Raw genomic sequence first — 23,281 nt, 5'->3', positions numbered from 1 at the left:
ATGCATTCTGTCAATTTAAATTAATATTCAGCATATAACCTAATCCTTTACAGAGTATACCTGGTTATTTGTTAACTTACCAAAACTCCACCCTTGAGGAGGCTCAATCTTCAGAATGAAATCTCCCTACAAGGAGAAAAAAAAAAAATCACTGCAAAGGACTAAGAACTGATGACTATTCAACTAGTTTAATTTAGTTCAGTGCTAGCCTATTATCTAGAATTTTCACACCTGAAATGGAATTCCAAGCATAAACTTTGTACTTGTAAATGGTAGTGAGCTCTTGATTCCCTTCATGTGCTGCAATCTCAACCCCCGAACCTCCCATTTAACCCATCAAAGAGTTACAAAGACTCTGTATTCAGTGCTCTTGGTCTTCTGATTCCAAACATTCTATTAATCCAGTCTCCTGTTAACCCCTCATATGACTAAGGTTGCCAGGGTCAGCCAGATCTTCAGGAACTAAAGTCATTTCTTAAAACTAGATTTTACATACACCCTTGAGTGAAGGGTTCCTTGAGAATGTTTTAATAGTTTAAAAAAAAAAACAAAAACAGATTTCAAGACCCAACTAGTCTACCTCTAGAAATCAATCTTATGTATTGTGCATAAAGATGTAAGTTCAAGAATATTTATTGCTGTGTGGTTAGTAATAATTTTAAAAACTGGGAAAAAGCCTCTGTGTCTATAGAGAAATTGGGAATAAATTAGTTTGGCCTGCCTCTGACATGTGTGCAGCCATTAAAAGGAAGGTCCAGGGCTTCCCTGGTGGCACAGTGGCTGAGAGTCTGCCTGCCAATGCCAGGGACATGGGTTCATGCCCCCGTCTGGAAAGATCCCACATGCCATGGAGCAGCTGTGCCCGTGAGCCATGGCCGCTGAGCCTGCGCGTCCGGAGCCTGTGCTCCATAACGGGAGAGGCCACAACAGTGAGGGGCCTGCGTACCTCAAAAAAAAGGAAGGTCCATACATGCTGATGTCCAAAGTGTGCCAAAACATCACCACAGGGAAAAAAAATCACATTGCAGAACAATGCCTAGTGTTTGAGTCCATTTGTTTTTTTTTTTTAATCAAAAGCAAAACTACACAGTATATTAACTACTTTTGCAACTTCCTGTGAATCTATGTTTCCAAATAAAAAGTTGAAATGTGGGGAGAATGAGAGGTGGGAGAACGGGTATGCATGGATACCCATATATGTGCACATGTGTTTGTGTATCTGCATATATGTCCATGCATGTATATTCATGGATATCTGTATAACTCTAAATACAGAGAAAGCCATCTGCTAGGATACACACTGAAACTTTTATCAGAGGTTATCACTACAGAGGGAGGGGGGTTTGGGGGATAAAAGATAAAATTTACTTCATATACTTCTAAACACCTTGATTTTTTTCACAAAGCTCATGAATTCACATATTACTTATATAATTCTTTTTAACGATATTTTAAGCTGCTTGCAAGTAAAGGGTTCTATTAGATCAGGGTTTCTCAGCCTTGGCACTGGTGACATTTGGTCTGTCCCGTATAGCATGGCAGGATGTTTAGCTCCATTCCTGGCCTCCACTGACGAGATAACTGTACCACTCTCCCTCCCTTACAGTTGTAACGACCAAAAATGTCTCCAGACGTTGCCAAATGTCCCTGGAGACATTGAGAATCACTGCATTCAATCAAACCAGTTCATAAGCTTGGCCAGAATTTGGCCAGAATTACCATACTCCACTTACAACTTACAAAACATGAGTATTTGCACATGTAGGAAAGCCACTCTCCTAGTTAGCGCAGCCCTGTTGCTCACACTGACAACTTCCCATCATAAAAGACTAAAGTACTCTCCCCTCTTACCTTATCATACAAAGGGATCATAAAGTAACCATTGTTAGGGGCACAGTCTGTCTGGTATTTCAAAGTCCCATGCTTGGTGTACAACTTTATCTAGACAGGAAGGAAAGAAAAGAGAAGTCATAATATCACTGTTGAGAATTAGCTACATATAATGCACCTGAAGGCACAGTCAAAATGCATTTGCTGAGGACCCACCATATGAAGCTACTAACACTAGGCATTAGGACAGAGGGAAATAAGACAAGTGTCCCCAAAATAATGTGATTTGATATTTTTCAGGTTAGAAACTATCTCCCAAAGTCATATTTTTTCAATGTTTTTCAGTTTATTTTAGTGTCTGTCTCTACGTTGTTTCTGGGTCAAAAACAAATTTTCAAAGTTTGCTGTTAGTAAGGGGCTTGTTAAAATGCAATTCCTGGGGCGGGTTGGATTGGAAGTTTGGGGCTAGCTGATGCAAGCTATTATATATAGAATGGATAAAAAACAGGTCCTACGGTATAGCACAGGGATCTATTTTCAATATCCTGTAATAAAACTTAATGGAAAAGAATATGAAAAAGAATATATATATGTATAACTGAATCACTTTGCTGTACACCAGGAACTAAACACAACACTGTAAATCAACTATACTTCAATTTTTTGTAAAGTACCTTAAAAAAAATGCAATTTCTGAGCCCCACGTCTGTTTCTAAAATGGAAGGTCTGAGATGAGGGCCAGGGATCTGTATTATTTACCCCAAAGAGTCCCAATGCTTGGAGTAACATCCATCTGGAAACTTTTAATGTTAATAATCTGTAACTATGATAACAGAATTGGGTCACACCAGCTAAGAAGATGTATAAAGCAGCAGACTCAGAACGCGCACGCTTAGGAAAGGAACACAGTGAAATTACGTACAGACTGCAAGCTCCCCATGGGCGGTGACCATGGCTTACATTCCATGGCGCCTGGGTCAGTGTCTTATTTAGTGTAAGTACTCAATAAATACTCAAACTTGTTCACAGGCCATAAAGAAATTCAGATGCATGCACTGAAAGCAGGGACTGAAAATCCAGCTGTCCAGAGGGGCCATGGAAGTCCTATCAAGGGGCATTCACCTAAAGAGAGATCGCTACTTAACCCAAGCCAAGTTTTGCAGCCCAAAGATCAGCTGGTTTTCCAGAGAAATCAGGAATGCAGTTTTTAATGTGAAATCTCCTGATTGTTAAAGAATTAGCAACCAATATAGTTTTTCTTTTTTAGGGATTTCTGTCTGCTCTGTTCACTGAACTGAATATCCCCACCAGACACAAGGCTTCTGCACGTGCCGGGGCTCACTCAACAGTTACTGACTGAATGAATATGATGGAAAAACACCCAGAAGGGAAGAGAGCTGGAGAAGAGTGAAGGTAGTTTTACTGGGACACAGAAAACACAATCAAGAAATGATTGTGAAATATCTTACTTACATTTCTTTCACAAAGCACAGGTCAGGGTACAGAATGGCAATATACATTACACATATGAAACACCTCATTTCACAATCGGAAATTAAGAAAGAATGAGTGTCTCAGACCACCTGGACAGGCAGCCCTAGGGCTCAGGGAACACATTTCATACCAGGTCACAAAACCTGCCCTCTGCTCTCAAGGTCACTATTAGTGTGTGGGGTGGGAGTGCCCCTTACTGCCTTCACTTCCCTCCTGGAGCCCCAGGAAACTACAAGTTGCAAAGCCTTTCCAGGCGGCTTCTGGAATGTCCTGTGCCCACAACCCAGGAGGTGGCATGGGCACCCAGAGATCCTAGGAGCCCTGCCACTGTCAGTGGGTAGATTCATTAAACGCCTGACTTCTTAAGACCAATCGTCTTGAAGGTGACGATTGATTAACTTCTTTAGAAAATACATGATGCTGGGTTCTGCTGCCTCTCACCCAACACCATCTTACAGGAATAAAAATTGGGACTTGGAGCAAGGCCAGGTCAAAGAGCTAGTGGGATGGGAATCTACTTCCTACCCCTCCCCCAATCCTTAGTAACCTACTTTGTAGAACACAATGGTCCAACCCTTGCAGCCATCCAGCTACCAGCACAGAAGCAGCTCAATGTGCTTTCAGACAGACAGCCTTTGGGGTCTTAGTCCCCTCTCCCTTCTCTTTTTCAGCCACTTCCTTTTTTCTCTCTCAAATTCCCTTTTCTGCCCCATCATCAGTAACCTCCTGAAACAGAGGCCAGCCCTCCCTCGGGTCCCTTCCCATCTGTCCTGCAAGTGACTTTCTATCCCTACCTCTATCTATCTCCCTTCTTCTCACAAGCTTTCTGGGTCATAATTCCACTAGGCTAATAATCATCTAACTGAACAGGGCTTTGCAACTTAATAAAAAGACTTCTGCACAAATCTCTAGCGTAATTCCAATAACTACCCAGTACAGGCAGCTGACAACTCTCCATTTTCAGAGGAAAAGGGGTCCCATGGGAGAAACCAGGGAAATTAAAAATACAGTTTCCCAGCCCCAGAGATGCCAAGAGAAATCTACTGGGTCAGGATCTCTGGGATGGGAATCCATGCTCTTTAAAAGCTCCCCAGGGTGGTTGGAGGAGCAGTGGATTAGAACTTTGCAGGGACTCTCTGTTGTGTGGGTAAGACTTGCTGTCTCTAGGTTCTGGAATATAGGTTTCAGAAATCTGAGTTTCAGGAGGTCTGGGTTCCTGGGAGTTTGAGCATCTGGGGTATCAGTCCTAAGGGGTCTGGGTCCTGCTGAGACTGGGTTTTAAGAGATCTGGGGCCTGGATTCTGGGGATCTGGAGTTTAGGTTTTGAAGAAACTGGGGTCTTGATTTGCAGGATCCTTAGTTTTGCGTGACCTAATAAAAGTTTTAGACCACCATCATCGTCACCAAAAATGTCCCTCACACCCATGTGCACATACCTTCGGGGCCCCGACCCCGCCCCCACTCCGTAGCTGACCCCAAGATAAGAACCCCCCACTCCAGCGCGACTGGGGAGGAGATAGTGGAGACCCGTGGAGAGCGGCGCCTTTAAAAACGAAAGGACTCCCAGAGTGGGGGGCTGGTGGCAACTGCCTGGTGTCAGAGGCGAGGCCACCGCGGCTCAGAGAGGTTGAGCGATTGGCCCGGGGTCACACAGCGAGCTCCGGGCCGCGGGGCGGGCGCTCACCTCGATGAGCGAGTAGTTGATCTCCACGTCCGACTTGACGAAGCCCCCGCAGCCCACCACGATGTCCTCGGAGCCGCGCGCCGGCCCCACGCCGCTCAGCAGCAGCACCACGGTGGCGACCACCACCACCGACCCCGGCGGCCCCACGCGCCGGCGCTCCCGCATGGCCCTGCCTCTGCTGCCAGACCCTCCGCAGGCCTCCAGGTCCCGCCCCTCAAACCGCACGCGGACCGCGGCTTCCTCCTCCGCTGGCGGCTGACAGCCCAGTCCCCGCCCCGACTCGGCCGCGCGTGCGCGATCCGGCCCCACGCCCACTCCCCCAGGCAAAAGAATTATGGCGCATGCTCAGCAACAAAACGAGACCATTTGTGCCCTCTGGAGGCCTGGAGGACTCCGCGCACCGTCTGGCAGGTGCAGTTGCAAGGTGTGTGTACACAGTCATAAACTACAAAGCTAAACCCTACTTTGGAATTCAGTAGCACTGAAACTGGAAAGGACGAGAGACTGTTGATCGAAGTATCCAACAACTTTCCCAAATCTTTTTGACGGTAAATTTCACAAGTATAATCTCAAACCCCTTTTAGGGATTTGTGTCAACTGATGTATTTTTCCGTGATAAATGATGAATTAGTTTTTTTAAAAGAAAAACATGTCATTTAAGTTCAGCATAATAGTTAAAAGGTATTTAAATTTTATTTAATCCCAGCTCTAATAACATTTGTATAGAAACAAACTTTGAGGGTTTTCCCCCAGTAAGCAAGAGATGCATGCAGTTTGATTTACTTTGAACTAGCTCCGTGAGACGATGCATGATTTGTCTGCAAATAAGTTCAAAAATCAGCACGTTATATTTTGTCCTAAGACTGAGTGTATAACATAGTGTAGATGAACTACAAGTCACCACATCAAAATAGACAAAAATTGCTTTTCTGACCTGATATTTGAAAGTCTTCCATTTTACTCCTGAAAACATCAAGTGCTTTATTTTGATAGTTATTAATACTTTGTTTCCAAATGATGAGGTAAGAGAGAAGATTTCCCACTGAAATTTGCCATTGTGGCTAAAACTCAAGCAATATAATACAATTATGAATCACAATGATTTTAAACTACACAATCGTCAAAACCTTCACATTGGCTACAATGCAACGATACACCCACTGAGGATTTCAATCATGAGCGCATCAGATTTCTGCTTCTCACTCTGCATTCTCACTACAAATACAGTGAGATTCTCAACTGTTCAATTATAAAGAGAAACTATTTAAATAATGGTTTTATTTTCTGAGGTTCATTATTTATCATTACAATGGAAACAGATGCCCTTTACTGTCCCTAACATAAATCCCTGGTTTGTCTTAGCAAATCACCAGGCGGGTGAAAGCCATCGATTAGGAAATGCTGGCCTATGGAATCCTCTTATCTTACAGAATGGTAAACCGAGGCCCAGAGAGGGAAAGGGACTTATCTAGGGCTCGGCACACAGCCATGTGTTGTTCAGAGAGCTGGAAAGCAGGCTTTGGGATGCCCGAGTTCTGTTCTTGGCTCACCTGCTGATTTCCTCTGTGTTCTTCCTGCCTTCCTAACCATTCTCCCTCAAACTTTCACCATTCCCCTCAAATTCATCTTCAGGTATACAAAGAAATAAAGCACTAGGACTGTGGCAATGCCAACTGGAGCGGGGGTTTCAGGGAGAGGGGGCTCAAGCCTCCCTATAATTTCCATCAGCCTCCACCAAAACCACCTCAAATAAACAGATGTGATCTGAATGTAAATAGCAGACCATCCACACTCAGCCTCAAGACAGATCCTTGAGTTTCTGTGTCCCTGCTCTTCCAGAACTCCCAGGCAGGAGGACAGCTGAAGGCATACTGCCTAGGTCCCAGACCAGGGCTGGAGAAACTCAGAAAAGGAAAGGGGAAAAGGCCAGGGAACCCATGCTGTGGAAGCCCTGCCGGAGGCACAAAAAAGAAGACAAGAAGTAACAGGGCAGCATGGAGAGCCCAAAGGATTTGAATTCTTCACTCAAACTGAGCACCTGTGCTTGTCGGTCTGAAAAAGCTGAGTCTTTCCTTCCTATCTTGAAAGGAATACATGCTCATTGCAGAAGGAAAGAAAATAGAAAAGGGAAAGCAAGGAAAAAGGAAAATTAGGATTCCCATGACCACTGCTTTAGAGCATTTCCATCTTTTCATCTATGCATATATGTTACATAGAGTCATCTCTCAAAAGAACTCGTGGCTGGGGACACACCTTGCTTTAAGACCCAGAAGAAGAAGGTAAATGACTTGACTTCCTTCCCCACTTTCCCCAACTTAAGCATATACTTTTTTCCTTTGGAAACATATCACAGGCTATTTTGTATTGTAATCTCTTTTTTTCACTTAGCATTCAGCAACCATATTTCCGTATTAAATATATTTCTGCAATGGCGCTTTGAACCACAGCTTAGTAACCTAGGGATGAAATAATACTACTAATGCTAATAAGAGCTAACTCCGCTTGCGCGTTTACTGTGTGCCTGGCACTGTGCTAGACGCTTTGTTAGTCATCTTAAAATCTTCCCCCCACCGTAGAGGCAATGTCCATCCCACAGGTGAGGAGACTGCGGCTCTAACTAACCAGGCAGCGCCCCCATCCCCCGTGCCGGTTGTTGGACATGTGCACACCTGTTGGGTTCACTTATCAGGATAAATTCCTGGAATTGTTGGTCCACAGTATTCGGGAAGCTTGCGATGACATTTGTTCCAGGGGGAAGGGGGGTCATATGGGGATGCCGCTGCACTTTCTGGGGCTCCGGGAACCCCTCCCCCGCTGCCTGCTGGGGCCTCGCTTAGCGCCCCTCCACCTCGCCTCCTTTCACCCCTTTGCGCCCCACCCCCGCCGCGCGGCCGGACCTTGCCCGGGGCCTCGCAATCCCGGCGCTCGAATCCCCGCCCCTTGCACGGCGGAGCGCGGCCAAGGAAGCTGTCCAGGGACCCACCGACAGTCTGACAGACGGACTGACGGACGCACGGCGCCCGATGGCCGCGCCTGGCGAGCCCTGCGCGGGCCCGGAGGTGAGTGTCTCCATCCCGCCCCACTCTCCTTTTCGGGCTCGAGAGATCTCTTGGGCAGGGGAGGGGAGAGACCTCCAAACTCCCGGCCGGGAGGGGAAGAGATCTGCCAGTCTAACCGCAGGGCGGGGCGACCCCCTTAACCAAGCTGGTCCCCCCCGAAGAACCCAGCCCTGTTAAAGGGGCCTACAAGACCCCACCCCCACCCCTCTCTGGTTCCTGTCTCATCAAAGGGTTTTAGTGGGAGGGTGGCAGTGATGCAGTAGGGGGAGAATTAAAGCAGCGTCTTCTAAACTCACATTCACACTTCTCAGATAAGGAAAGGCCAGCAGAAGGTCTGAGTTAAGAATTACAGATGGCGATCTCCAGTAGAACAAGCTGCGGGCTCAGACAGGCCAGCATGGACTCAGCTCTGCCACTTCTATTTGTGTGAGCCTGAAGGAGTCTGTTCCCCTACCCCCAAGCCCGTGCCTCAGTTTCTGGTCTATGAAATGGGGACAGTAATACCCACCTCCTACAGTGGTTATAAGTCTGTGCCCAACACTCATCAGAGAGCCCAGGTCTCCCAGATTCTAGGACCGGACTGCCTTGGTTCAGATCCCAGCACCACCACTGTCCAACTGGGTGACATCAGCCAACTTACTCAGCCTCTCTGGGCCTCAGCTGCCTCATCTGCAAAATCAGTATGACTGCATCTACTTCATAAGATTGGGGTTAGGGCTAAAGAAGTTGAGAATTATGAAGCACTCTAAAGAGTGCTTAGCACATTTTCATGTAAATGTTAGGGGTCCAAAGAGTTGCCTGGCCCCCTAAGCAGGTGAGTTTGGGATCCCTGCGTTGTACCATCATAAGAGTCACCCTGGTGTTCCCTCAGGTCTGGAACCAGACGGAGCCCCAGCCCGCCGCTGACCGCCTGCTGAGCCTGTGCTTCCTGAAAACGGCAGGGGTCTGGGTGCCCCCCATGTACCTCTGGGTCCTTGGCCCCATCTACCTCCTCTACATCCACCGCCATGACAAGGGCTACCTCCAGATGTCCCGCCTCTTCAAGGCCAAAATGGTAGCCACTGCCCCTGGGAGCCTGTAACCAGACAATGGTAGGGGGTCGGGGGAAACAGGCTGGAACCTGGCAGAGACCCCAGAGTAGACACTTCTTCTATCAAGGAGCACACAGTGTGGGGACAAGAAGGGACCCTGTTAATCAAACAGAGCAATACCCCAGAGGTTACAGAGGGAAACTCAGTGGAATAGATTCTCCCAAACAGATCTGGTAATAATAAAAACCATATATCCACAAACACACCCCCGGACACCCACACATCCAGTTTATGGCCATCACAGCCCAGCATTCCCCAAAGTGTGCAGTGTACACTCCTGGGGTACACAAGGTGATTCTAGGGCCATGCTAGGATGAACCTTTTAAATGTTTAACAGCTATGCATTGATTTTTGTGTTTCCCCACTGGCGGTACTAAAGAACAGTTCTTAAAATTGTTATGTATTTATTTGACAGTGTTAGAAAAACACTGGCATTGCAAGTGTGAGCTTTTCTGCTCATCCTCCCGTTTTCCAGACTTCTACAAGAATGCCCTCCAAGGTTCATTTATTCCCATACCACCTTGTAAATTTTTGACCTGTTGCCCACCACCTATCCAGGGTTGGCACACTCTTCCTTAAAGGGCCAGATAGTACATGTCTGAGGCTTTGAGGATCATGTGGTCTCTGTCCCCACTACTCAATTCTGTTCTTGCAGCAGGAAAGCAGCCACAGACAATGGTAAACAAATAGATATGACCGTGTTTCAATAAAAGTTTATTTATAGTCACTAAAATTTGCATTTCATATAATTTTCACATGTCATGACATATTAGACTTTTTAAAGTCTTGTTCAATGATTGAAAAATGTCAAAACCATTCTTAGCTCAGAGGTGATACAAAAACAGGCAGGAGGCCAAACTCAGCCTGCAGGTGGTAGTTTGACCCCTGCTTGAGACTAACTGAAATGTTCAATAGTTTCTCCAGTGTGCCCAGGTCTGCCCACTTTCTTGATTTCTCTTGTTCAAAAGAGAGACCAATGTGTCTTAGAGCAGGCCTGGAGACATACCAGTCCCAACAGAGAGTTCCTCCTTGATTTAATAGTAGGGAGGGAAAGAGACTTAAAGAGGGTATAACTTTTTCACCTAGAGAGTAAATTTCATTTCATGCTGTTCCTTCATCCCTAAAGCATCCTCCCGTGCATTATGGGAGCGCAGCTGGCATTTTGGAAACCACCGAGTTGGCTTGGGCCCTTGTGGTGCATTATTTATATGACAGTTACAGGTCAAGATTGAACTGCATCACCCCTTACAACTTTTTCTTTCACGTCAGCACTGTTTAATGATCACATTGGTACGTTACAGTGCCCCATCCAGAGCCACTGTCCAATTGGATGTGGGGTCACTGCCCAGTTGGCCGCCATCTTTCTTCCCAGCCTCCCACCAGCCTTAACCAAATTTGTTTCCTCAGGTGCTTGGCTTCGCCCTCATAATCCTGTGCACCTCCAGCGTGTCTGTGACTCTTTGGAGAATCCAGCAGGGAACACCCCAGGCCCTAGAGTTCCTCATACACCCCACCGTGTGGCTCACGACAATGGTAAATGACATCCCCAGACCTGCTGGCTTGTCCCTAGCTGCTGCTTTTCGTGCCCTGGTGGAGGGCATGGGGCAGAGCGGGGCTCCTTCCCTACCCTCTCTTCCCCCACCCTTCCCTGCCTCTGTCCACCTCCCACCTGACTCTCTGGTCCAGAGCTTTGCCGTGTTCCTGATCCATGCTGAGAGGAAGAAGGGGGTCCAGGCGTCCGGGGTGCTCTTTGGGTACTGGCTGCTCTGCTGTCTCTTCCCAGCCACCAGCACTGCCCAGCAGGCCTCACAAGGGGTAAGTGGGGGCCTGGGCCACCTGGGAACCAGTAGGGCAGTTTCAGGCCTTGGGTCCCATCCTTCCTCCTCGCCTTTCCACCCATGGCTTACTCTCTACACAGAGACACACACACCACAAGTGCTTAAACTCAAGTGACACACAAACACGTTTCACATCGAAGTTCCCATCATCCCATACCTTTTTAGCAACACAAATTCCCATTGTCTTACACACTCAAGTCACACACTTCACTTGCACACACTTGTATGAACCCATTCACGCATCACACAACCACAGACTCTGAAACATCACACACAAACGCACAGACACACACACACTCGCCTGCACACGTCCACTCACACTTACTGCCACCCAGGTGTGGCTATGCCTTCAAGCTCCTACAGGACTCAGGCACAAATGTCCCACATGCACACACTCACACACACTGCGTAGGCATTGAAACACTGTTGGTTTGAAACCTCAGGTGTTCCCGGGTGAAATTAGAAGCCGGCCCCATGCACGGAGGGCCAGGAGAGACCAAAGAAAGAGGCAGCCACTGCAGATCAGTAGGTGACGATTTTAACGAGCAAGGGAACTTACCTACGAGGCTTGTCTTGGGTGATGCAAGAGAAGTTGATCTCTGCACCCACCTGCCAGAATCTTAACAGTTTTTAGAAGATTTAACAGGGTTCAGTCACATGTACTGTCCAGAGGGTCTCATCAACACATTGCTCTTGCAAGGAAAGGCTGCATCCTTGAAGTAGTTCCTAGTGCAGGAACAGTGTGGCCACAATGCACATTTCAAGGACAGGGGAGGGGGGAGGAGCCTCCAATTGCTGGGTCCAGCTCACAGGTCAGCCAGCGGTCACGACCTCTGGATGGCCTCCTCCAGCACACACCTGCACTCACTCTGACTCCATGTACCTGCACGTTTCCCCTCATTCTCACTTATTCTCACCCTCACCCGTGCTCCCATGCACACATATTTACACACTCATTTTGCACACTCACCCATATTTGTTTCCCTACCTGGGAGGCAGCGTTTCCATGTTAGGGGGCATGATCTGCACAGAGAAAAATATATAACCTCAACAAGGGTTTCTCAACCTCAGCACCCTTTACGTAATTCTCTTTTGGGTGGGGGTGGGGGGGAGGTGTCCTGTGCACTGTAGGATGTTGCACAGCATCCCTGGCCTCCACCCACTAGATGCCAGTAGTACCACCCCATTATGGTAACCTGTGTCTACAGACAATGGCAAATGTCCCCTGGGGGCAAAATCTCCCCAGTTGACAACCACTTGCATAGCTGGCGCACTCACCCAGGATGTCGGATAAGGAAACCAATCAGAGGCTGCTGGTCATCATTTCAAGAGCCAAATGGTTACTCTGTCCTGCTCGTCAAAGTAGAAGGCAGAGGGCTTCCCTGGTGGCGCAGTGGTTGAGAGTCTGCCCGCCGATGCAGGGGACACGGGTTCGTGCCCCGGTCTGGGAAGATCCCACATGCTGCGGAGCGGCTGGGCTCGTGAGCCATGGCTGTTGAGCCTGCGCGTCCAGAGCCTGTGCTCCGCAACAGGAGAGGCCACAACAGTGAGAGGCCCGCATACCGCAAAAAAAAAAAAGTAGAAGGCAGAGAAACACCTTCTGTCCTTAAGGACAGATTTCTTTACAAAGCAATTTTTGTAACTAATGGGAAAATTCCACAGGCCATCCACTGATTTATGAAAGGATGGGTTTCCACAGTTGACTTATCAGTTAGCTGTTTGGAACACAGCATAGAAATAATACTATTGGGACCACCTATGCTCTGGAGCTCCATGTGCCAGGCCCTGTGGCAAGTACTTGACATCAGGAATCCAGTGAAGACTCTAATCGTCCTGTTTTAAAGATGAGGAGACTAAGGCTGAGAGAAGTGAGTGAATTCCTCAAGGTCATGCAGCTCAGGTCTGCAGAGCCAAGTCCATCTCACCCAAATTCAGAACAAACTTTCCAATAGAAACAATGGTAAAAATGACACTATGGGGAATAATGTAGTTGGAATATCAAACTGTCTACTATCTGCCCCAAAAAAACAAAAATAAAAACAAAGAAGTATAAAAAATTTAGTAGAAAAATTGTGATTTGAAGCTAGGGCTCTTGTTTTAAGCCACAAAAACTCAACTCACACTAGCTTAAGCAAAAAAGTCCAAGGGAATCTATTAGCTTATAGACGTGGGACCTGCCAGGCATAGAGGGTCCAGACATTTAGATAACACCACCAGATCTCCATTTCTCTCTGTCCCTTGGTTCTGCTTCATTTTCCAGAGGGATGGCAAGAAGAGCCCCAATTGCTCCAGACTTATGTTCCATCAGTAGCCAGGGGACTAGATGGTACTCATTAGTCAGGACTCCATCACCTGCCCACCCCCTGGGATGGAATCAGTTCTGCATAAACCCCATACCTGAGTATGGGAAAAAAATTAGGGTCCTCTGGCCAGAAGGGGCAAGGGATGCAAAAGCAATCATGGCACGACAGCAAAAGCTCATGATCTAGATCAGATCATCTGTGTGACCTTGATCAAGGTGCTATCACTCCCCTGAGCTTTGGTTTCCCAACGAGTAACACAGAGCAGGTAAACCCCAGCTGGGGTCAGGGTCGGGAGGAACTTGACGAGACAGTGCATGTAAAGACTCCAGCATGTGCCCGAGGCAGAGTAAATGCTCCATGAAACCAGCTCCCTTCTTAAACCAGAGAACACCAGCCACAAGGGAGTGGGACCAGAGATTGTGGGGGAGGGGAAGGGGGTCCTTTATTGCACAAGGAGAAAGTCAAAGTGTCCCTTCAACTCATGTCCGGGTGCCTAAAGCCAGCTGTCACCTGGCTAAGGGCAAACACCCCACCTGCCATTTGTATGGACAGAATATGCATAAGCCAGGTGTTTTCGAGAAGGCCAGGAACGCTGGGGGTTCTGACTTTCAAAACTGGCGGCTCCGGCCCTCTGCCTGGGCACTGCTCCCAGCATCAGAAACCCTGTTCAGCCTCCACCCCTTCTCCCCTTCCCCACACCCTCCCCAATCTCTGTTCCTCAAGAGCTCAGGCTCAGTGGGTCTTCTGCTTTCTCTCCCACAGGATTTCCAGAGTGACCCCTTCCGCCACCTGTCAACCTACCTATACTTATCTCTGGTGGTGGCAGAGTTTGTGCTGTCTTGCTTCGCCGATCAACCCCCCTTCTTCCCTAAAAGGCCCCCGCAGCCTGTAAGTCACCACACCTCCAACCCAGTGCCTTGCTTGTCCCTGTTCCTCTTCTGTTCCATCTCAGCCCCCCTCCAAGTGATGGAAGGAAGTTAAACTAGAGCACAGGCCTTTAATATTTTTATTCATTCAGCCAAAAGCATATTACATGTCTACCCTATTCCATGGGTTGGCCAACTCTTTCTGTCCAAGATAGAGAATATTTTAGGCTTTGTGGGCCATATAGTGTCTGTATGGCAACTACTCAAGCCTGCTTTCATAGCACAAAAGCAGACACAGACACTCTGTCAACAAAGGAGCATGGCTGTGTTCCAATAAAATGTTATTCACAGAGACAGGCAGTGGGCCGGATTTGGCCTGGGCGCTGCAGTTTGCCAACACGCTCTATGCCCCAGCTCGGTACTGAGGATCTATGGTGAACAAGCAATGTCTCTGTCCTCATGCAGCTAACACCCAAGTAGGGGAACTAGACATTAATCACACAATTACACAAACGTGTGGAAAACTGCAACTGGGACTAGTTGTAAAGATTCAAGATTAAAGTGACTTGCCCAATAGAAATGCTCTACAGGAGAAGTCTGTGGTCTATGAGAGTTTACAACAGGTAACACTGAATAAGTCTGTGAAATCAGGAAAGAATTCTCTGAGAAAAAGACAGATGAGCTGAGAAATCATCTAAAAGGATGCTCAACGATTTGAATAATTAAGTTAAAACTGTAATAGGACTTTTTCCAATGAGAGTAGCAGGAAAAAAAATTAAAAATTGATAACAAGCTGCGATGGCAAAGATGTGGTAAAGTGGGCACTCTCATGCCCTATTGGTGAAGAGTGTAATCTGTGCAGTCTTCCTGGAGCTGCTGGTAAAATCTCACTTCCTCTTCACCTCCTTTCCACATTCACTGAAGGATGTTGTTGAGGACATTCTTGTCTGTGTCATGCATGGTCCTTGCTTTGAGAACTTCTTGGTCTCAGTATTATTAAAGTTGTTCTGAGCAACTGTTCGTTCTTACCTTGTAGGCACTTTCAGTCCTGTGGCTGAATCCCTTTTTTGCCTTGCCTGCTAGGAAGCACCATGCCCTTTGGTATCTACTGTAGATAAGTAGGCAGGACATCTCAGTCTGTGCTTTCAGTATTAAGCTCATGGTCAGTTCATCCTGTCTTCCTGCCCTTGGTTCTCCTTACCACATACTGGCCATGGATTATGAGACCAAGTCCTCCCCCTTCTAAATCATTTGTCTTTGCAGAATCCATGTCCGAAGGCTGGGGCCTCCTTCCCCTCCAAGGCCATGTTCTGGTGGGTTTCTGGGTAAGTAAAGTAGCAGGGAAGGGGCTGGGGTGGTGCTCCCACCCACCTGCATTTGCTCCTCTTATTTGTCATCACAGCTTTTCCCCCAGGAGGTTTCCTCCGAAGCCTACCAAGGTCAGCCTGGCTTTCTCCATCCCAGACTCCATGCTTCCTTCTCAGATTTTAGTGTGTCCACCATCCACATCCCATTCCCACTCACTCACTGGGGTGAGATCTGAGTTTGAATCCTGGCTCTGTCTCTTAGATGGCCATATCACAAGCATTTGGAGTCTCAGTTTTCCCCTCTGTAAAATGGGAACATCACTGCCTTCATTAAGTGTAAAGTGCTTAGTGCCTGTACATGGAAGGCACTCAATAAAATCATATCTCTATCTATCTAGTCATTCCACCAACATTTAATAAGCACCTATTATGTGCTAAGCACCGAGGATGAGGATGTAAAACACCAATTCTTTATTCACTAGAGGCTTCCAGGCTGGTGGAGAAGACAGATGTTTCCCCAGGGTCAGCACACCAGGTACTGAGGACGCACCCACCTACTGGGCCCTCTCCTGACCACACCACAGTCAGATCACAGTTGCACCCAGATTTGAATCCCAGCCCCACCACTTCCTGGCTGTGTGACCTTGGGCAAGCACTTAACCTCTCTGTGCCTCAGTCTCTGCACTAGTAGAATGAGGATCATAATAGCATCTACCTCATAGGGTTTTGAGGATTAAATGAGATAAGGTTTGTGAAACACTTAGAACAGGATGTGGCCCATAATGAGTATTACATAAAGTGGTTGTTAAATAAATGAAGAATAGGATACTCTGAGGGTGTGGAATTGGTGAAAAGAGCATAGAAAGCTGCTAAACATCTCTAGAGAGAATCTAGCCCTCTGTTTCCCAAATGTAGGCACTTATGGACCATTCTTCAAGCTTTTTGCCTTATTGGGGTATTGCTCAAACTCTATTTACTTAATGAATTTTCTTTGAATCACCTCACTTTTTCTACTTTAATAACCTTTTAAAAAGGAAACTTTCTATCACTTCCAAAATCAGAAAAATCTAGAATCCCTTGCCATGTAGAACACCAAAAATAATTTTAGTGAAAACCAAGTATTGTGAATAATTTCTGGATCCAAACTGTTGCTTGCCTCAGTTTGCTCTGCATTAGAAAAGGGAACTGGAAAGTCTCAAAGAGGAGCTCAAGACCAGCTCCAAACAAGACCTTCTCCTTGGTGTCATGAGAAAGATGAAAGAGACCTAAAAAGATAAGAACACTCCTGCTGTGGAAGTCTGCAGTCGTTAATTTCTTGTGTGTGCGCGTTGGTTTGAAAACTGGCCCCAACAGACGGTAGGCTTGGAGAGACGGAAGAAAGAGGCAGCCACTCCAGACTGGTAGGAGGCAGGGTTAACAAGCAAGAGAACTTACATATGAGGCTTGTCTTGAGTGCCACAATATAAGTAGATCTCCACACCTGCCCACCAGAATCTCAACAGTTTACAGAGAGGCCTTAACAGGGTTCAGACACATACACCGTCCAGATGGTATAACACTTAACTACTGCATCCTTGAAGTAGCTCCTAGTGTGAGAACAGTGGGCGGAATGTACATTCCAAGGACAGGGGAGGGAGGAGCCTCAGATTGCCTGGGTCCAGGTCACAGGTCCACAAGTGGTCACATCCTCTCAATGACCTCCTCCAACAATGCACCAACTACAGTCATCTCATATACCAGTCCCAAGTGATGGGAAACACTCTTATTTTAAGGTGAGAAAATTGAGGTCCATTGCTGGGCAATGACTTGCCCAAGGTCACAGGGCTGAAAAGTAGTGATTTTTATTTGACAAATCTTGTGCCCTGAGCCAGGATGTGAGGATACAGAAGAGGGAGAATCAAGGCAAGTACTGTCTTTGCCCCTATGGAGCTTACTGTCCAGTGGAGGAGAAAGACTAAATAAATAATCAGACTGAAAAATTAAATAATGATAATTGCAGCAAGCATTATAAAGAAAAAGCTCAGGAAACCAGAGGATCTTGCAATGGGAGAATCTACCTGGACTTGGGTGTCAGGGGTCATCAAGTGGGCTTTAAAGGAAATAACGTCTAGGCCAGAGGTGAAGGGCAAGTAAGAAGTGGCAGGGAAAAAGTTTTAAGCAGAGTGACGTGCATGTGCAAAGGTCCTGAGGCCAGGTGGCTGGAGCAGTGACCGAGGAGGAGGAGAATGGGTACATTTAAAGCTGAGGGAGGAGTTCAGGTTTCCTCCACAGTAATAGTTTTCAACTCTGGACTTCTGACTCCTAGGGAGGTTTATTTCCCCTATCACATGTCAACCTTTGGTTAAGTCACTTAATCTCCCTGAGCCTCTGTTTTCTTTCTTTTCTGTAAAATGGATCAATAGTAATCTACTGTATAGGCTCACGTGAGAATTAAATGAGATGTTCTTTGTAGACCGAGAAGTGCCCCCCAGTGTTAGTGCAGTTAGGTAAATTGCTTTCCTTGTACCGAGGGGCCAGCAGAGGTGCAGAGAGGTGAAGTGACTTACCTAGGGTCACACAGCTACCAAGCCAGGACCCTTCAGGGGCAGACACAGGAGGAGCTTGCTCTGGTGATCCTCTTTTACAGGTTAGTTTGGAGGGGCTACTGGAGGCCGCTGGGACCAAAAGACCTCTGGTCGCTTGCGAGAGAAAACTCCTCAAAAGAACTTGTTTCCCAGCTTGAAAAGGAATGGACAAGGAACTGCAGTGCAGCCCAGCGGTGAGTGTGTGGAAGATGGGAGCTCAGCCCAAAGCTCGGTCAGCAAATCACTCGACCCCAAATACAACCACACCCCTACTCCAGGCTCCAACCACCACGGTCCCCTCCCTGTCAGCTCACCTCACTAAGCATTAGCAGGCCGGGCTCAAGATGCTTTTCCTCCCAGAGTGCTTTGCAGGTTCCAAAAGGATATTGACAGAGGGGGAACCTCTCCAGGCTCCCAGAAGGAAGCTCGGATGGTGGGATGGAGGCAGGGAACAGAAGGACTATTTTAAGACTGGGGGTGGAGAGGTAGGTATGGTCCATAACATGCAGGCAACTACTCACTTATTACTTAACCTGAGTGATTAGTTTCCTGGCCTTTAGTTTTCTTATCTGTTCAAGGGGGATGCCATTAGCCCTAGCTCATAGCTTGTGGGAGATGAAAAAAAAAAAAGATTCATAGAAAAGAACTTAGCGAATTTCTTAAAAATGGTAAAAGGTCCAGCAATATCAGTTATCCAGAGGATTTCAATCTTTTTCTAGTCCTGCCCACTCTGTCTCACTCTTGCCCTCTCTGGCATCTCTGGAAACTTCTGAGAAGTGCTCAGAGCCTGAGGAACCTGGTTTGTGAAACTTTGGTCTAGAGAAATAAGCTCTCCAATAGGATTAATTAAACCCGGGTTAAATGTAGCCCTGCCATCGAGTGGTGGATGACCTTGGACAAGTCGCTTGACCTCCCTGGAGCCAGGTATTTCAGGGCACAGACAAAAGTAGCTCTGTGGGAAGAGTTACAGGGTCCCCCTGCATACTCTATGATTTTGTGGTGGTTGTTGTAGGTGGCTAAATCCCACAAATTAGAAGGAGCCAGAGAGAGACAGAGTCTGCTGGCTCACATAGCTGAGAAGGTAGGTCTGGCCTCAGGTGTGGCTGGATCCAGGACTTGAATGATGTCCAAATTCTTTCCCTCCATCTCTCAGCTCAGCTGTTGTCTGGGCACTGGTCTCTCCATAACGCCTGTCCTGTATCATGCCAACTCAGCAACCCCTACTACCATCCACATAGAAAATCCCAAGGAAGGCCTTTTATTGGCTGGCTTGAATCCTGTGCCTCTCAGGAACCAATCCCAGGGCTGGAGAGCAGGCCCCATAATTGGCAGTCCCTTCAGAGCCACACAGGGAGGAGCTGCTCCCCAAAGGAAGGGAGTATGTTTTCCAAAAGGGGTAGGTAATATGAGCAACTCAAAACAGCAGCTCTCACTCTCACCCCAGGCATATCTTGCTGTACTGTGAGTTTAAGTACAGCTTAAGTGAGTTTTGAGTGGCAGAATTAATTCAAAAGGACCCTGGAGGTCTTGTCCACCCTCTCCCAGCTCTCGCCTCCCCTGCCAGCCTGGGAATGATAGTCACCCAGTGTTAGAGCTATAGCACACAGAAACATTCTCCAGAAGAGTTTGAGGATCCGTGAACAACTGACAGAAAGAGAGGAGGATGGCAGATCTGGTTCAGGCATTTTCTAAGCTGACTGATTACACACCAAGAGAACTTTGGTTTTATTTCTAAAATATTTTGCAACCTTTGGGGGAAGGGAGAGGACGTCATCTTAAGAGGTCACAGACCAATCTGTCTGCTGGCCAAGTCAGGGTCACAGGTGTGTTTGGCCAGCACGGTGTCTTGTTGTTTCAGGATTTTTCTTTGTTTTGCTTTCTAATAAGTCATCAACATTTAAAATGTTGGAGATGTCACATGAAAATCTGGAATTTTGGCCTCTCTTAAAGTAGAATGGCCACATCCCTGCATGGCAACAGGAGGGTGGATCTGGGTAGCAGCTTCCCCATTGAACAGGGCATATGAGCTGCAGTCGCCACCACTCCCTTTTATATCCCCCAGCTTACACCTGGCCACTCACTCACACCTCCTGCCTTGGCCTGTGGTCATTTTGGGGTCCTGCACTAAATGGCTTTGGGGCCACAGACCAAAGACCAGCCACCAGTCTAGAGACCTTCCCTGATGGAAAGTGAGACCAGCTAGAAAGGAAGAAGTTTTTTCCCAAGCCTGCAGGCTGAACACAGTGACTCAGAATTTTGGGGTGAGCAGCTAGAACAGAACAGAGCAAAACATCCAGCTGGAAAGAGGCTTTCACAGTGGTCTCTTCACCCACCCCATTTTATGGATGAGAACACTGAGGCTCAGAGGGAAGGGCATTTGGACCTCAGTTTTCCTGCTCAAAGGCCAGGTTCTATCAACCAAACCAAATCATTTCCTTCCTCCCTCCCTCCCTCCTTCCCTTCCTTCCTTCCTTCCACAAATCTTTATTAATATCAAGCAGTAGGCCCTTTGCACACATCACTCCATCTGTTTTTTCCCATTCACTGGACAAGTATTTATTGAGCACCTATGCATTCAGGTGCTGAACTAGGTGCTGGGGGAAATACAAGTAAAAAGAAAATACAAGCAAAAAGTCTACCCACCTGGGTCCCAGTTTGGGCGGGGCCGGAGGTGGGGGTGGCCCTGCTTGGCACTTGCCCAGTGGTCGTCCAGCCCAGTGGGTGTGCAGCGCCAGCCGAGTCAGGACAAGCACCCAACATTTGGCATCGAGGTGCGCGGCCCGGACGCCACGCTGGCCTTGCCTCTGACCTGCCCTACCCCGGGCAAATTGTGGGTGCCAAGGAGAGCACATTTCAGGGCTACAGAGGTGACAAGGGAGAGAGGTGAGCGCAGGGTTAGAAAAATGGCTGAATTGCAAATACCGGAAGGGGAGGCTGGGGGGCGGGGGTAGGCTTCAAGACAGGGGTAGAAGATTAACATTTGCTTATTTCTTAGCAAACCGGGTGGTAAAGACTGGTTCCTTATAGCCTCTTGTGCTAAAAATACCACTTTTCCTTTGGACTGCCTGCTGAGGTTTGTCCCTCCCCTCCATCCTGAGGAGATGCTGAGAGTATTCTTGAGGGGGAGGGAGGGAGGGACTGGATGACCGGCTTGTGGTGGAGGGGTATTCACACTGCTGGCTGGGCCTTGGGGGTAAAAAGGCTGACTTCTGGGGTCTCAACCCACCTCTCTGAAAAATGAGACCCAGGCACACCACTGATCCTTCAGCTCGTTCAGGTGGAGTGGGGCTAGGCGGTTTGCTTTGCTGGACAACAGGAAACTCATATCTGTTAAAACTGGGCCAAGAGACTAGTTGCACCCGGTTCTAGTAAAAGCAACCAACAGGGCTTCCCTAGGGGCACAGTGGTTGAGAGTCCGCCTGACGATGCAGGGAACACGGGTTCGTGCCCCGGCCCAGGAAGATCCCACATGCCGCGGAGCAGCTGGGCCCATGAGCCATGGCCGCTGAGCCTGCGCTTCCCGAGCCTGTGCTCCACGACGGGAGAGGCCACAACAGTGAGAGGCCCGCATACCGCAAGAAAAAAAAAAAAAAGTGCTGGGCTCTGAAGGTTGGGATCAAATCCCAGTTCTTACACTTCTCAGCTGTGTGCCCTTGGACAAGTTTACCTTCTGAACCTCAGTTTCCTCATGTATGAAATGGGGTTACACCTGAGGGCACTCTCTAGGTTTTTTCTTACAAGGGCACTAATCCCATTCATGAGGGCTGCACCTGCATAACCCAATCACCTCCCAAAGGTCTCACCTCCTAATACCATCACACTGGGGATTAGTTTCAACATGAATTTGGGTGGTGGTGAGGGGGTGGGGGTGGGGGAGACCCAAACATTCAGTCTATTACAAGGACCCAGAGCTGATTTCTCCTCTCCCCTAAGGCACACCAAGGCGACAGCATTTAAAAGGAAAGGAAACCGTGGTGCGGAGACCCCAGAGACGGAGACCCTCCTACAGCAACAAGGGGGCAAGAGGGGCCCACTGCTGAGGGCCATCTGGCAGGTGGGCCGCTCCACCTTCCTCCTGGGGACCCTCAGCCTCATCATCAGTGATGTCTTCAGGTTCACGGTGCCCAAGCTCCTCAGGTGGGTCCAGGCCTTGGGTGCCTCGCTGAGGCTGGTGGTCCCTTTAACGGTGTCCGTCCAGGGCCAGGGGACCTTCAGCCCTCCTTCTGCCTCCGCCTAGACCTCTGGTGCTCAGGGCACTGAGGGTGGGTGAAAAGGATACTCAGGAAGGACCAATTAAACGAGAAAGTGAGTGACCTTGGGGAGGAGGGAAAACGAGTGAATTCTAGCCTGACTGTATCAGTTTGCTTTTGCTATACAACAATGCCCCTCAAAAGTGAGGGGCTTAAAGCCACTTCTTTAGCTCATGATCCTGTGGGTCAGCAAATTCAAGCTGGGTTCAGCTGGGCGATCCTTCTTTTCTTGGCTGGGTTCACTCATCTGTCTGCAGTCACCTGTGTGGCTGGCTGGGGACTGGCTGGTCCAAGACAGTCCCAGCTGGGACAGCTTGTCTCTGCTCCGGTGGTCTCTCATCCTCAAAAGGTTGATTCCAGCCTCTTCACAGGGCCATTTGGCAGGGTTCCAAGACAAAGCAAAAGTTGCATTTTCTCATGAGGCCAAAGCTGGTTGCACAGCCAGCCCAGATTCAAGAGGCGGCGTATTAGTTTGTTAGGGCTGCCATAACAAAGTACTACAAACTGGGTGACTTAAACAACAGAAATTTTTTTCTGGTGCTTATCTTTTCTACTGTTCCTTCTTTCTTTTCTTTTTCTTATTGAAGTACAGTTGATTTACAATGTTGTGTTAGTTTCAGGTGTACAGCAAAACGATTCAGTTATATTGTAAATATATTCTTTTTCAGGTTCTTTTCCCTTACAGCTTATTACAAAATATTGAGTATAGTTCCCTGTGCTATACAGTAGGTCTTGTTGGTTATCTATTTTATAATAGTAGTGTATATATGTTAATCCCAAACTCCTAATTTATCCCCACCCCTTTTCCCTTTGGTAACCATGAGCTTCTCTTCTATGTCTATGGGTCTATTTCTGTTTTGTATATAAGTTCATTTGTATCATTTTTTTTAGATTTCACGTATAAGTGACATCATATGATATTTGTCTTTCTCTGACTTACTTCACTTAGTATGATAATCTCTAGGTCCATCCATGTTGCTGCAAATGGCACTATT

At 47.6% G+C, this 23,281-nt stretch overlaps 2 protein-coding genes across 2 annotated transcripts in view; one reads left to right on the top strand and one right to left on the bottom strand.

Annotated features, from left to right (window-relative positions):
• Positions 1 to 5,260, bottom strand: part of LOC132504886 (BOS complex subunit NOMO1) — a 52,513-nt gene extending 47,253 nt beyond the window's left edge. Inside the window, exons 1-3 of the mRNA XM_060122626.1 lie at positions 5,009 to 5,260; positions 1,852 to 1,941; positions 81 to 126 (exon numbers count right to left, since the gene is read on the bottom strand). Coding sequence (XP_059978609.1) covers positions 81 to 126; positions 1,852 to 1,941; positions 5,009 to 5,173 — 301 coding nt within the window. The 5' untranslated portion in view covers positions 5,174 to 5,260. The remainder of the gene's footprint in view (positions 1 to 80; positions 127 to 1,851; positions 1,942 to 5,008) is intronic.
• Positions 5,261 to 8,031: 2,771 nt separating this feature from the next.
• ABCC6 (ATP binding cassette subfamily C member 6) overlaps positions 8,032 to 23,281 on the top strand; it is a 56,733-nt gene continuing 41,483 nt past the window's right edge. The window contains exons 1-8 of the mRNA XM_060125158.1: positions 8,032 to 8,067; positions 8,939 to 9,121; positions 10,566 to 10,691; positions 10,845 to 10,973; positions 14,062 to 14,187; positions 15,429 to 15,490; positions 18,099 to 18,230; positions 21,970 to 22,173. Of these exons, the coding sequence (XP_059981141.1) occupies positions 8,032 to 8,067; positions 8,939 to 9,121; positions 10,566 to 10,691; positions 10,845 to 10,973; positions 14,062 to 14,187; positions 15,429 to 15,490; positions 18,099 to 18,230; positions 21,970 to 22,173 (998 nt within the window). The remainder of the gene's footprint in view (positions 8,068 to 8,938; positions 9,122 to 10,565; positions 10,692 to 10,844; positions 10,974 to 14,061; positions 14,188 to 15,428; positions 15,491 to 18,098; positions 18,231 to 21,969; positions 22,174 to 23,281) is intronic.

Source organism: Lagenorhynchus albirostris, chromosome 15, assembly GCF_949774975.1.
Source record: "Lagenorhynchus albirostris chromosome 15, mLagAlb1.1, whole genome shotgun sequence".
In the NCBI taxonomy this organism is placed as follows: Eukaryota; Metazoa; Chordata; class Mammalia; order Artiodactyla; family Delphinidae; genus Lagenorhynchus; species Lagenorhynchus albirostris.
Note: the sequence above shows the minus strand (reverse complement) of the source record. Positions and strands in the feature narration are given on the sequence as shown.